This window comes from Mesocricetus auratus, unplaced genomic scaffold (assembly GCF_017639785.1).
Source record: "Mesocricetus auratus isolate SY011 unplaced genomic scaffold, BCM_Maur_2.0 Super-Scaffold_100015, whole genome shotgun sequence".
Taxonomy (NCBI): domain Eukaryota; kingdom Metazoa; phylum Chordata; class Mammalia; order Rodentia; family Cricetidae; genus Mesocricetus; species Mesocricetus auratus.
This window is the reverse complement of record NW_024429198.1, coordinates 15,907,909-15,922,725: the sequence shown is the minus strand read 5'-3', so window position 1 is coordinate 15,922,725 and position 14,817 is coordinate 15,907,909. Positions and strand designations below refer to the sequence as shown.

The 14,817-nt window shown below is 35.6% G+C and overlaps 1 protein-coding gene across 3 annotated transcripts in view; it reads right to left on the bottom strand.

The window, feature by feature from the left end:
• Window positions 1-14,817, bottom strand: part of Cdh12 (cadherin 12) — a 937,606-nt gene that overhangs the window by 171,107 nt on the left and 751,682 nt on the right. For all 3 annotated transcript variants that reach the window (XM_040757653.1, XM_040757654.1, XM_040757655.1), the window contains one exon: window positions 1,112-1,406. In XM_040757653.1, coding sequence (XP_040613587.1) covers window positions 1,112-1,406 — 295 coding nt within the window. The remainder of the gene's footprint in view (window positions 1-1,111; window positions 1,407-14,817) is intronic.

The following is a 14,817-nucleotide window of genomic DNA, read 5'->3' as shown; positions in this document are numbered from 1 at the left end:
TTCCCTCTTCCCCCTATTCTACCAGCACCCACTCAACTTCCTGTTCCCCCGTGACCAACTCTCTTCCTCTTCACCCCCTCTCTTCTTCCCAGCTCCCACTCCCCCCCACCCCTTGCCGTGTTCCCCATCCATTCAGAGGATCTTGTCTCAATCCTCTTCTCTTGGGTAATATGCATATATGCATATCTTTTAGGTTCTTTCCTGTTTCCCAGACTCTCTATCAGTGGAAGTGCAGACTAGCACTATCCTGATCCATGTCTAACATCCATATATGAGTGAGTACATACCATGTTTGTCTTTTTGCGACTGGGTTACCTCACTCAGGATGGTTTCTTCCAGTGCTATCCATTTACCTGGGAATTTCAAGATTCCATTGTTTTTTTTCTGCGGAGTAATACTCCATTGTGTAAATGTACCACATTTTAAGGGGGATAGACTTGAACTAAAATTTATTCAATGCTGTCCCTGAATTTAGAATCTCCTGGCCTCCATGCCCAACTGCTGGTATTAAAGATATGCATTGGTCATACCTAGCTCAAATTTAAGTACTCGATAATTATGAGGTCCCTGTACTTCAATAATTAATTTTCTAACAATTGCTTTATGCTGGTAGATTTAAGATTCAAAAGCACAGGAAACATGTTTAAACAAGAAGTGTTTCTTTTTTAATTTAATTTAATTTAATTCTAGGAAATACACACAAATGAAAACACTCCCTTTTTGGTTATTTCCTGATTCTGATGCAAGGCATATCTTGATAATTTACAGTGAGCTAAGAATTATTATAAGTTTTTCAGGGATATGCATTAGTTGTCTCCATCAATGAATTCTGTCAGTGGCAATCATATTCATGTCTGAATGGATGCTACATTTAAGTATAAATAGATATTATGAGTTCAAGTAAATAAATTAATTAGGAAATAGTTAAGAATGTTACATATTCTATTCTTCAGCATTCAAAGAGTTGAGGGAATAATGAAATTTCCTGTACCAAATTAAATTTGTATATGTGAACATGATTTCCTATAAATTGGATGTCTACATCAGCATGCAGAAAAAAATACTGAAGAGTAATTATAGCATCTGATAGAAATTGTATTTGCCTACTCACCCACAGGAGACATTTCTGGAACACTAGCGACATAAGGTCCATCCAAAAACTTGGGCTCATTATCATTGATATCCTGAACTTTAATGATGAACTCGGATTCAGGCTCCAAGGGCTTTCTGGTTTCTATGTCCACTGCCTGAGCACGAAGTGTGTAGAAAGGTTTTTCTTCTCTGTCCAGACTTCTTATTGCATGAATGTCGCCTGTGGTTTCATCAATTGTAAAAACAGTGCCAGCACCATCTCCAGAGAGCGTGTATTTAACAGTGCCCTCTCCTTTGTCCAAGTCAGAATGCAGCTGAGAAAGAACACAGAGACACAGAGACGTTTACATGCAGTCCAATTTATTTAATCTGATAAGTTAAATTACTACTTTATAGACCTTTATGTTATTGCTACAGCTTCTGGATTGCAGAAACTTAAAATGTGAGATGGTAAGATGATTCAGAATGTTGAGAGCTTGTTATAAAATGAGAGGGCCCTAGTTCAACCTCTAGAACCCATGTAATGGCAGATCTAGTAGACAGCACTGTCTGTAATCTTAGCTTTGGTATGGCAAGTTGGGAGGAATAAACAGGAGACTCGCTAAATGTGTAGAGGTAAACTGTATGTGTAGAAGACACAAATGAGATGGAAGGTGCACATGAACAATCAAAGATCAAAGTTGTCCTCTGACCTCCACACAAGCCACAACATTCACGTGCTATACATATGCACACATACAAGAAATGATTTTAAAAGAATGATAGAAATTTCAAATGCACAAAAGTTTTTCTAATGCACTAGCTACATGTGAACCTATATTTATTGGTAGTCTATCATTTGGATTTCTGTATATGTATTGCAATAACCATCTAATTTATTGATACATTATCAACATTAGAAATTTAACAATTCCTGGTACACCCACAGGCATGGAACAATTTATTTTGACAGTTTTCATTAGTTATAAAACATCTTTTCAAGAATAACATTTAAAAAGTGAAATGAGACACTTCTTAAATTTAGGGATTATTTCATATTTTTTATTTTTGGTTTTTCGAGACAGGGTTTCTCTGTGGCTTTGGAGGCTGTCCTGGAACTCGCTTGGTAGTCCAGGCTGGTGTCAAACTCACAGAGATCCACCTGCCTCTGCCTCGGGATTATTTCATTTTAAATGATCATTGTTAAAAAATTAATTCAGAAATAACAAAATACAAGCTCCAAGACAGGAAGATAGAATCCAAGGACTGAATTTTGTATGATATAAGACATAAGGAAATTATGGAAACGTGCCCTAAAGGAAAGGGTTAATCCTTTCAGAAAGGTGAAGAACAGTTTCTAGTTTTCAGGTTCCAAACCATTGTCCAAGGTTAGGTGGTTGGTTGGGAAGAATCAGGGACTATTCTGTCAGCATAACAATTGATTTTCTTCTTTCTGGTTTTGTGTAAGAAATATCCATGATTCATTATCTAGAAATATTGTAATTCAATTGCTTTATTTTGATATTCAACATATGTTCATGTTAGTATATCATGGAATTCATTACACAGTAAGGCCAAGCAAGTAGAAATTCAAGCAAAAATATATTTGTCAATATGATATGGTGAGTCACTCTTATTCAAAGTGCAAATCAAGAATAATTGGAAGATTAACAAAGCTTTGGAAATATATAAGCCATCTCAGAACAAATGCCTATATTAAATATGGTATACATGAAATATATTACATATGAGTTGTCAATCAAACTATGCATATAAATCAAATGTACTGAAAAATTTTATCATATTTGTATTATTTTTATTTCAATTCTTATTAATATGTCTGCACGTGTCTATGAACATTTGAGTGCATTACACGCAGAGGCCAGAAGAGGGTTTGGTCCCAGGAAGCTTGATTCATGGGTGGTTGTGAGCTTCCTGTTGTGGGTGAGTCCTCAGCAACAACAGCAAGAACTCAACTCTGATCGTATTGTCAGCTCCCAAAATATGTGTTCTTATAAATTATGTTACTCTCATTCGTACATTACTAAAAATATTGTAAACAGCTCACTTGAGATGAGATATTTGGTTTAATTTGTTTACAATTAAGAGTCTATTTTAATCAGCATATTATATAAAGGAAGCATGCTATACTTTGATAGTGACTGTAATCATTCTAGTCCCTGACCTTAATATCTATATACATTCATTGTTCTAGTAGAAAATGTTTTGTTTTGATGACTTTTGGCTTTATTAATGTTTCAACATGAAAGAGTTTTGAAATTATTTTAAGTTATAAACTCATTCTTTTATATACAGATTTCTGTGAATTGTCATTAAACTTTATCACTGAAAAATGCAATTAAAATTGTAATCTCTTGTTATACCTTCAAATGTCAAATTAAACATTTCCATTTAGTGTCAGTATATTAACATCATTAAAATGTTACTAAGATGAATTCATGATGTTATTAATTTGTATATTTGGTATAGAATATAATCATATGAATTTTATGGATGATTGAGGGAAATATTTAATGAAATAAGAAAATGCCAGACTCTATGATTTGGATTATCCTTTAAAAGTTTTTATGCGTTTTATTTCAGCATAAGGGAAATTGCTGAGATTGATGGGATGACGGGTTTTTTTTCCATCCTACCTTTTAAAACTGCTGTAAAGCATGGGGAATTTGAAGCGTAAAATCAAGCTGTAGAAAAATGTTCTTTGAACTTATGAATTTCAAATCACAATTGTCAACCACACTATTAAAGATATTCAATGCAGTGGGTATTACTTTCACTTTCAAATTTATGTTAAGGTATAAGACAGGCAAAGTCTCAATGCAGTAGGGATGGTTTTATGAGCAGTAACATTCTGCTATGGCTTAAAGGATACCTGCAGATATTTTGGGAACTAAGTGAAATTCTTACTTGGGTTTTCCCAGTGTGATTCAAGCAAACTTAACAAAGAAAATCCCTATCATTTTATTAAAGTCAAAACTGTTTTCTTTCAAACTGACTTAAGAATATAAAAGCGGATGTGCTGTCAGTCTTATCAAAAAACTGAAATTAAATCCAATTGCTCCTATTTCCTCCTCGAACTTCAACCATTAACCTTCTAACGTCAAAATCTAGTCTTACAGAGATCGAACAATCAGAAGCAATACATTAAAAATGCTAAAAGTGTTAGCTAAAATAAATTGATAAATGCATAACTCATTTTAGTGGTGAATCCCACGAGAGCGTCTTTTAAAAGATTTTTATTTTAGGTATATAAGTGCTTTGTCTGTATATATGTGTGTTCCCCACACCTGCTCCCGGTTTCCAGGGAGGTCAGAAGAGGACACCAATCTGTTGGAATTGGAGACTTGTGAATTATTAGGTGGGTTCTTGAGACGGAAGCCTGGTTCTATGCAAGAACACTAAGTGATGTGAAACACTGAGCTACCCAGCCTCTGCAGGCCAAAATGTAGGAAGAAATCACCTGCATTCCCAGGCTGCTTAGGCAAAAGTTACCAATACTGATTCACTGTGATTGAATGAGTCATGCCAGTAACCAGAACCTGAGATAGGGATTTAACCAGCATCAAATTACCTAGTATCTAACTAAGCTATATATGAATTAATGGTAATTAACTTGTTATTGGATATTGTAAAAGCTCACTTAGTGAAAATTTGACACAGTTTTAATATGAAATTGTAGAACGTAAGATAAATCCTGTCTTTTTACGTGATGGCCTCTTTTTTTAAACATAGCTTTTCCTTTTTAAAGACAGAGTCCTGCTGTGTTGTTCTGGTTGACCTAAAACCCTCCATGTAGGCCAGGCCAGACTCTAAGTCACAAAGACCCATCTACGCCCATCTCCCAAGGGCTGAGATTAAAGAAGTCTATCACTATGTCAGTCTAACTCTTCATATTTTGATTACATATGTATGTAATCATAGAAAACAAAAATGGTAAAACTATTATATATTGCTACACAAATACAATCATTTCTCAGTGTACCTATATTTGATTAAAAATCAGTAGCCTTTTTCCAATTATTAAACCCATAATCTTTTTTTCCTATATTTTGTGGTTTTTAAAATTGTGCTTTTGGATTCTGCATTATATTCATGTATTGAAATAAACTTAGTCAAAAGACAGTGCCAATTTTCTCATAAATGGCAAGTTGAATATGTATATGAGGGAGTATTCACTTGTGTGTTTTCTTCTGTTTATTTCCTTAAAATAAAATGTAACTGTGAGAATGGAAAATGTGGCATTTCTTTGAGTCTTAGGAAATGTTGAGACTTAAGTGGTCCCAGCAACTGATCTCAAAAGATAAACGTGATTTCTCCAGTTTTCTAGTGATGGAGTTTAGGCTCAGTTTATGCCATGTAACCAATTTTAACCCTCATTTGCATAAGAACTGAGAATGTCATTCCTCCCTGTTGGATGGTGTTAATTGTTAAAAATATAATGCTACATCATTTGATGTAGTTGTCTAAAGCTTCACACAAAATATTAATTATCTAAAAATAACTGCTATATCTGTATCTTATCCCAAGTACTAAAAATAAGTTTTTCTGAGGCAGTGTTACAACATTTGCTGACTGAAGCCACTAACTCTAATAAGATCATCTTTTAGTATTGACACTTAAAATAAAATACCCCCAGAATGATTCCCACAAACGATGAATGTAGAAATAGGCACTGTCCAGATAGTTTTGCTCTTTTTTTTTGTAAGCGGTGTTATTTTCTGATGTATTCCAAGTCATCTCAGATGGTGCGTGAAAATGAGATGCCAAGAGAGGCTTAAAAAAGATGCTGAGGCCTGGCTTCAGCATGGAAACAAATCTTGAATTTCAGTGCTTAAAAGTTTGAGAAAGCTAATCTAAAGTTAAATGTTTACTAGCTGCTCTCCGAATGTGGTTTGGAACTGCCGCATTAAAAGGCTGTTTGTTCATGTTTTCTGTGAGTTGAAAAGTGCACATCAACTGGAAAAAGCGTGTGAATAAATATGCCCAGCACTGATTTTTATTTTCATTTGCCATTTGCCAAGGCATATTTAATGAGCATACAGAGAACATGAGAGAAAATGTGTACCATTATTGTGTCAACTATAAACATTTTGATTTATACATGAATACAGCAGATACACATGTACACTCCAGGTGATGGGATATTCCATGTTTTCCTTTAGTTTTATTTACCACTGATGGGAGTGTGACTCTGTGTCATGTGTGTGAGACACAGAGTGTGTTTGAATATATAGGACAACATTCCGTGGTTGGTTCTTTACTTGCATTTTTGACTGGGTTCTTGTGATTGACCTCAGTCATCAGGCTTGTGCAGCAAGTGTCATTATCAGCTGAGTCTTTTCATAAGCCCAAGGCAGGAAACACTGATCTTTGCTGCAGTGACTTCTTACTGAGGCTGAGCATTGGGAATAAATAGTTACTTGCTGTAAATCACCTCCTCTAACTTTTAAATGGTAGGGTGAAGCTTGCCTGCCTGACTACCTACTTAGCTACCTAACTTCCTCCCTCCCTTCATTTCTCCCTCCTCCCTCCCTCCCTCCTTCTACTCTTCTTTCCTTCTCTTTACCCTTCTCCCATTTCTCTTTGTTTTGCTAGACTACAGACTGAAATCAGTGTTTCATGTATGAGGAACAAATAGTCAAGGAACTTAGTTTTATCCCAAATTCTTTTATGGGGTAATATAATTAATTAAATGACTTTTTTCCTTAAGTTTCCTGTGAAGTAAAATATATTCAGAAAGTGTGTACACCACAGAGAACAGCATGTGCAGTTCTGTGACCTATGTGTAACCAGGAGCAGTGTTTTCAGATTGTTCTTCCCAGAGGACTACCAAACCTTTAGAGTTCACTGTAATCACCACTTCCTGAGTTGACACACTAATTAACAAGAGGTTAAAATGATTGCATGCACAAAACTCTTTGCAACAAACAGTATAAATGATATTTGAATGAAGGTATATGTAAGTGTACTGTACTGAAGACCAGATCCAAAATTGGTTTGCACCACAATTGCTGTTTGTTTTTGGAGAAGCAAATCAAATGTGATGAACATTTGTGTCCAAGAAAGAGTAAGACTCCCTCCCCATTTCCGTACATCTACAGAACAGGTTATTTGGTTATAAGAATATGTTCATACTTTTGCAATACTAGATATCCCAGGGGTAGATCTGGAATTATCAAACATCCTCGTCTCCCCTCCTCTTCTTCCCTCCCACCATGCTCCCAATCTTCTCAGGAGATCTTGGCTCAATCCCCTAGTTGGGGAAGAATAGAGGAAAGCAGGATGAGAGATCCCACAATAGGGAATCATTATAGGTTTGAGAAGAAATCTGGCACTAGTGAGATTTCCAGAATGACACCAACTGGCAAACTAAGTAATAGTGGAGTGACTACCTTCAATGTCCCTACCTGATAATGAGTTTGACGACTACCTTATATGCCATCCTAGAATCTTCATCCAGTGACTGATGGAAGCAGAGGCAGACACCTAGAGTAAAACACAGAACTGAACTCCTGGAAACCAGTGACAGAAAGGGAGGACTGATGAGCAAAGGGTTCAAGACCAGCCTAGTGAAACCCACACAGACAGTTGAACTAAAAAAGTGGGAGCTCTTGGAGCCCTGCCTGATGGCTGAGCGGCCAGCATGGAACTGATCCAGACACCCTGAACATGGGTGTCAGTGAAGAGGCCTGGACAATCTATGGTTCCTTGGGCAGTAGATCAGTATTTATCCCTGGCATACAAATGGACTTTGGGTGCCCCTCCCACAATGAGGGGTTCTCTCTCAGCCTGGACACTAGGGTAAGGGCCTAGGCCCTGCCCTGAAAGAAATGACAGACTCTGGAGGGCTAGTAGGAGGGTGGGGAAGGAGTCGTTGGAGAGGTAGCTAAGATTGACATGTGAAGCAAGCTTGCTGCTAACTTAAATAAATAAATAAATAAATAAATAAATAAATAAATAGAACAATGGTTGGGCCAGGCAACGGTGGTGCACACCTATAATCCCCATCACTCCGGAGGCAGATGCAGGGGGAATCTATGTGAGCTTGAGACTAGCATGTTCTACAAAGCTACAGAGAAACCCTGTCTCAAAAAAATAAAAATAAAAAAGAACAATGGTTGGATATTACCATCATTTCAAAAGCTCTAAGATATCTGAAGAAGAAAAGTAATGACTTAGAGAAAAGAGAAAGATGCTTAAAAGTTGTTGAGAGAAATAAAATAGCATCAGTAAGCAGATAAAAGGAACAGGGAAGGAGAATATGGAAAGGATGGAGGAAGGGGTGGGAAAGAAGAGGAGGCAAGGAAGGACAGGAGAGAGAAAAAGGCCACAAAGACTTACAAATTTAATTAAGGACACATGATGCTCTAGACAGGAAAATAAATAGCACATACATTACACTCAATTAAAATCTCAAAAACAAATAAATAGGTTCCTTCCTTATAATAAATGTTGGAAAACCCTGGCTTTAAAGCAGTTTTATGGTTATTGTGAAAGTTACATGGTTCTGTATTATCAGTAGATTTTCCTTGTTTGAACTAAATTGAGATGTTCTTATTTTATATTTATGAAAGATTTGTCTATATATAATTATGTGTGCCATGTCCTTATGTAATGCTTTCAGGGCAAGAAAAGAATCTTTGATCCACTAGAGCAGGATTTTTTAATATTTGTGAGTTACCATGTGAGTCCTCGAAGTTTTTACTTTGGTCTCCTATAAGAGCAGCTTATGCTCTTAGCAGCAGAGCCATCTACCCAGCTCCGGTTTGCCCCATTCCACCCCTCCCCACCCCCACACGCACATTTTTTTTGAGACAGGGTTTCTCTGTATTGCTTTGGAGCCTCCTGGAACTCACTCTGTAGACCAGGCTGGCCTCTAACTCATAGAGATCTGCTTGCTCTGTTTCTGGAGTTCCTGTGCCACCAACGTCCGGCAACTTTACCCATTTTTATTTCCACATTTCTCAGTGCTTTCAGGTGTATTCCTTGATCACTAGGGAGGACGTTTACCAGCTTGCTGAAGGTATGTATTCTCTTTGCTGGGATCAAGGTCTTAGACTGGAAAAGACACCATCTTTTTCTACCATTTTCTTCATTCATTCATTGCATGTCCCTGAGTTTACATTTGTGTGCCTTGTCACCATGATGATATGACATGACTTTAAGGAGAGGAGGTTAACACAACAAGGTTCATTTTATTTACTGATATCATACAATATATATATATATAGTATTCCTGATATTTTACACCCTATAATGTTGTTTCTACATGTTAGGACTACAAGAATACCAAACAGCAAAGGGTCGTACCCCTCCACTATTCTATTGTTTGGAAAATAGAGGGAAGAGGATCAAGAGTTGAAGACTACTCATTTTTAGAAGATGTGTGTGAAGCCAGGGTGTGCTCCCAAGACCCTGGCTTATAAAACAACCAAACAAAACCATTTTAAACATTTCAGTGGAAATGAGGTTAGCCAAAAGATGTATTCAGTTCATAATACTTTATATTTGAAAACTTCTGTATGACTGCCAAGTTCCCTTTTAAAATCTTATTCTCACTATTGCTAATATACCCTTCATCCATGTTACTTTTTAAAGATTTATTTTATTTGCATCTCTGTGTGCCTGAGTGTACAAACACAAACACACACACACACACACACACACACACACACACACACACACTGACCATGTGAATGTCTGGCAGCTGAAGAGGTCAGACACAAGAAAGAATTTTGTTCCCTGAACCCTGCTAAGAACAAAATGCCTGGAGCCTTCAAAACCATTTTTACCATTGAGCCATCTCTCCAGTACAGGTTCTTCCTATTTAATACATTTTTTCGGTTATTTGTTTCATATTTTCATGTTTCTGTTAAGATTTGAGGTTGGGATGTTGTTTGCAATTGCAACAGAGATTAAACAGAATTAGACCACACCTAACAACTTCTGTTTTAAACTGATTAAGTGTTGAAGATATTAAGTAATGTGCTTAGTAATTTTTAAGACCTTTATTAATTCTAAAAATACTTTTAAAATGTGTTTATTAGTTAGCAAATCTAAATGTGCTTTATTTCTTTGCTTTAGTGTGTAGTGAAGACAAAACATTAAATGATCTAAAATCCATGGTCATGCACAGTAAATATTTGGAGATTAAAATTCTAAATCTCCCATTTACTTGGTGTTACTTGAAATTAATAATTTTTGTTGATTTTAATATTTATACTGTCATTAATTTGCCTCGTGATTTTTTTTATTATTTTGACCACTAAATATGCCAAATTTGACAGTATTTCTAGCAGTGTTTGCTAATTTATATTAATGATTAGAATTTTAATTGGGTGCAAAGTTATTACAGAAATCCCTGCCAATCTCTTACTTTAGCATGATAATTAAGTGTTGGCTTTATATATTTTAAAGCACTTTGATACTCACAGTAATCCTATTAGTGCCACTCTGCCATTCTCATCCTTGTTGGGTAGACATGAGAACTGGGGTCTGGCACTGTGGACTTCTCTCAGAACACATAAGCAGTAGGAAGCAGAACAAGAACTCAAATCGTAAGATCTAATCATCTGGGTCTCTGATGGACATTGAAGTCAAATGAACTCATATTTAACTAAGTGGCATAATGCTTTGTGGTTCTTCAGCATTTTTATGTTGTTAGGTTTGAGGTGGAAAAATAACTTAAAAAGAAAGAAAAACAAAAACTTCAACAGGGTAGCATCTTTTGTCAGAAAATTGGTAACAGACAAATTACCCATGATTCTGATTTGTATGTTTGACATCCGTTTATTTACACAGTTAGAATTGTATCACTGTGAATGAACAGTATAAATAGTTTCATTCAAAACCACTTTGGGCTGTCTATTGTAATTGTGCTATTAAACGCAGACTAGAGAATATGAAGTACTTGTTTACAAGGAGACAGGGTTCCTGCTGGTGAAATATGAGAATATTTTTAGCACAAAAGCCATTCATTCAAAGCACTATCTTTAAAAAAGAAAACACCAACAAAACACACTAAAATTTAAGGAAAGATATGCTTCATAATTAAAAGTAGGCCCTATAAATATTCTATTTAGAATACAATGTGACAGTATGCTCTAAGGTAGAAACTTTCTGTACATAGTAATGTATCATGGGTCTTGACTGTGTGTTAGGAAAAGTTAATAAACACCTAGGAAAAGGTGTGTTATGTTTACATTCATTAGACTATAATTGTATTATCAATAACAATCTTTCAAGTAAAGGGATTTTTCCTATGTTATAGTATTACTTAAAATTCTGTTCTGAAAGATAAATGCCACTTAAACACAAGTAAGTCAACTAGAAATATGCTGATAAATATATCTGCTTCCTCACAATTAACTCAATTACACAAGGACACACACACACACACACGTTTCTATATGTGGAGACTTTTGTTGGTGTTAGCATACATGCTATAGGTGAGAGAAATAAAATATGAAAGAAAATATTTATGTTTTATGCTAGCATAAGCACAACAAATAAAAGAATAAATAGAGATACATCCTACAAAATAATGTTCTAAAGAACAAACTGTAAAATAGCTTTTGCTCACTTACAAGAGTGGTATGAAGGTGACCCATTTTCCTGTACTGTGGGGATTGCTTTCATGTGGGGTATTGCTTTTGTGTGTTAAAGCAGAATTCACTTTGCTGGTATCTTATATTTCCTTCTGCATTCAAGAGTAACTACTTAAAACTGAATTTGAAAATATAATGTCAATGCAGACAAGTAAATAAGTAGTTTGTGCTCATGTTTGGAATAGAAGCTTTCTGAAAAAAATAGTTCTTATTAATTCATTGCTCTCATGATTGCTTCCTGTAATGGAATCATAAATATTATTTAATTTGCATGATAATTTGTATATTATACATTCATTTTTGTTCAAAATCAGAAATCTCTAGTGAGCAGTACTTCTAGCTACTACTGTGCATGAGAATTGTAGTAAGTTGAGTATTGTCTCTAAACACAGGTTAGCTGAAGGGCTTTTCTAACACTTTCATTATAAACATATTAAAGAAGGTATCATTCTTACTGTTTCCTTATTTCCCACTAGGCTTAATAAGATTCCCCAGAAACCTTCAAAAGCTCATAGTTCTACTTTTACTTTACTGTGGAGAAAAAAAGAGAGAAACAATCCAATAATAAATCTTCTGATACTGCAGTTTGACATCAGTTTATTTACACAGTATAATATGGGTTACCTGAATGTATACTATGGGTTACCTGAATGCAAGAATTTATTTCAAGCTATTTTTTCAGTGATATTGGATGATTATTAACTTTGAAAACAAGGTTATGAAAAGAGTTGCTTAACTTGTCATTGTATGAGCAGGGCATTGGTGGCACACACCTTTAATCCCAACATTCAAGAGGCAGAGACTGGTGGATCTCTGTGAGTTCGAGGCCAACCTAGTACAGAATGAGTTCTAGAACAGGCTCCAAAATTACACAGAGAAACCCTGTCTCAAAAAAAAAACAACAAAAAATTGTCATTGTCTAAGTTCCAGAACAGTTGATGCATCTCTTCTTTTTGGTTTTACGAGACAGGGTTTCTCTGTATTGTTTTGGAGGCTGTCGGTCCAGCCTGGCCTCGAACTCACAGAGATCTGCCTACCTCTGCCTCCCGAGTGCTGGGACTAAAGGCTTGCGCCACCACCGCCCGGCTTGATGCATCTCTTAACATTTTATTGCATTTGAAAAATAATTTCTCTGGTGTTAGTGTTATTCAATAAGTTCAGAGAATCCAAGGACTGTATTTATATGTATCTGAGGCATATGCTTCTAAAATTGGCCCTTGCTACTATTAAATGCACAGATATACGATTTCTAATACTTTAAAAATGTTTATCTCCCATTGCTCTTCCATGACTGTTTTTAATTCTATCAGCAATGATTAAAAGTAAGTTAATCACAAAATTTTTGAGACTTACTAAGGACTTATCTTGATTCACTCTACAATTTTAGGTTGTAAAGCTGAATCTTTCTAATTACAGAAATAAATCCAAATCTAGTCTTTGTTTTTGGGTAGGAGTAGAACTCCAACATATATGGAGGTAGGAACAATTCTAAAATATTCCCCAAGATCTCAGCCTAATTGCTAATATATAATTCATTATCCTTCAATGTGATATTTAATTTTAAGATAACAATGATTATTGTGTGGACTTCAAATAAGCTTGTGAAATTGTTTGCTGCCAGATACAAAATAAGGAATTTAGATGAACATATTGCAGATAGAAAAAAGAACAGTTGAGTTGTAAGTTGAGGATGCAGAGTTATGGGGACTTCTAGGAATTGAAGACAGATCTCAATTCACCACTGGCAGTTAGAGAGACTGCCATTTAAAATTATCAAAAAAATGAATTCCCAAATGTACTTGGAAATGGTTTGTTAATTTTTTTTCCTGTACCCTCAAGATATTCAGCTGGTGGGATGTTTATTTGGAATAATAGTACTCATAAAGCCAGGCATGCCTACCTAGACTGATGGGTGTTTCTTAAGCTATTGAATTGGGGCTGGAGAAATATCTCAGCAGTTGAGAACACTGACTTTTCCTTTAAGGGACCAAGGTTTAATTTCCAGCCCCACTTGACAGGGCACAGTTGTCTTTAATTTTAGTTTCAAGGGATCTTGTGCAACAGGCATGCATGTGGTCTAGATACATATGCTTGCAGGCAAAATACCAATTCACATAAAATAAATGAATTGTCAAAATGTGTTAGAATTTATAAGTTAGTAATAACCATTATCCATCTATTAGTATTTACATACATCTTATTCAATATTACAGAATACTAAAAATTATTCTTGTGTTTAGATTAATGGGACAATTTCTAATTTTTGCTCATGAACAGAGTTTTTCAATTTATTAAAAAATTAACTTTCTGTCTTTGTTAGGATTTCTATAGCTGTGAAGAGACACCATTGCCATGGCAACTCCTATAAAATGAAACATTTAAATTAGCTGGCAATTACAGTTTCAGATATTTAGTCCATTATCATCATGGCGCAGAGCATGGTGGAGTACAAGCAGATATAGTGCTGCAGACAGGGTTGCTACATGCTGATATGCAGCCAAAAGGAAGTAGACTAAGTGTCATTACTGAAGGAAGCTTGAGCAAGAGACCACAAAGTCTTCTCCACACTAACAGAGTTCCTCCAATAAGACCATACCTACTTAAATAAGGCCCAAACTCTTAAGAATGCCACATCCTTTGGGGGCCATTTTCTTTGAAACTACCACACTTTGTAAATTTTCCAGTCTTTATTCTTTGTCTATTGTTTCTAGGTAAACAATCTATAAAATCTTTGAAAATACTGATTTTGGTAACTATTACATTTTGAGCCTTTGGCTGCAATATGAGACTCAGCCTCACAAGGGGAAGTTTCAAACTTCCTACTTAAAGAAGTATTGCATTACTACTGATATGACCCTTGCCTCACGTTCCATGTTTGACAGTTTTGGACTGGACATGGGCTCCATTGTGTTTGAGACACAAGGGAGAAGGTGGCAAGATTAACAATGAGAGGAGAAATCTCAGACTACACTGTCCTTCTAGGACACAAGCTTTACTCCTTCAAATGTAACACAAACAGCTTCTAAAAACAAACAAAATGAAATGTAACCTAGCAAAGTTACCAAAGCCATAAGTGTTCAATTTTCCCCATATATTAGAGTTTATTGAATATTGCTTG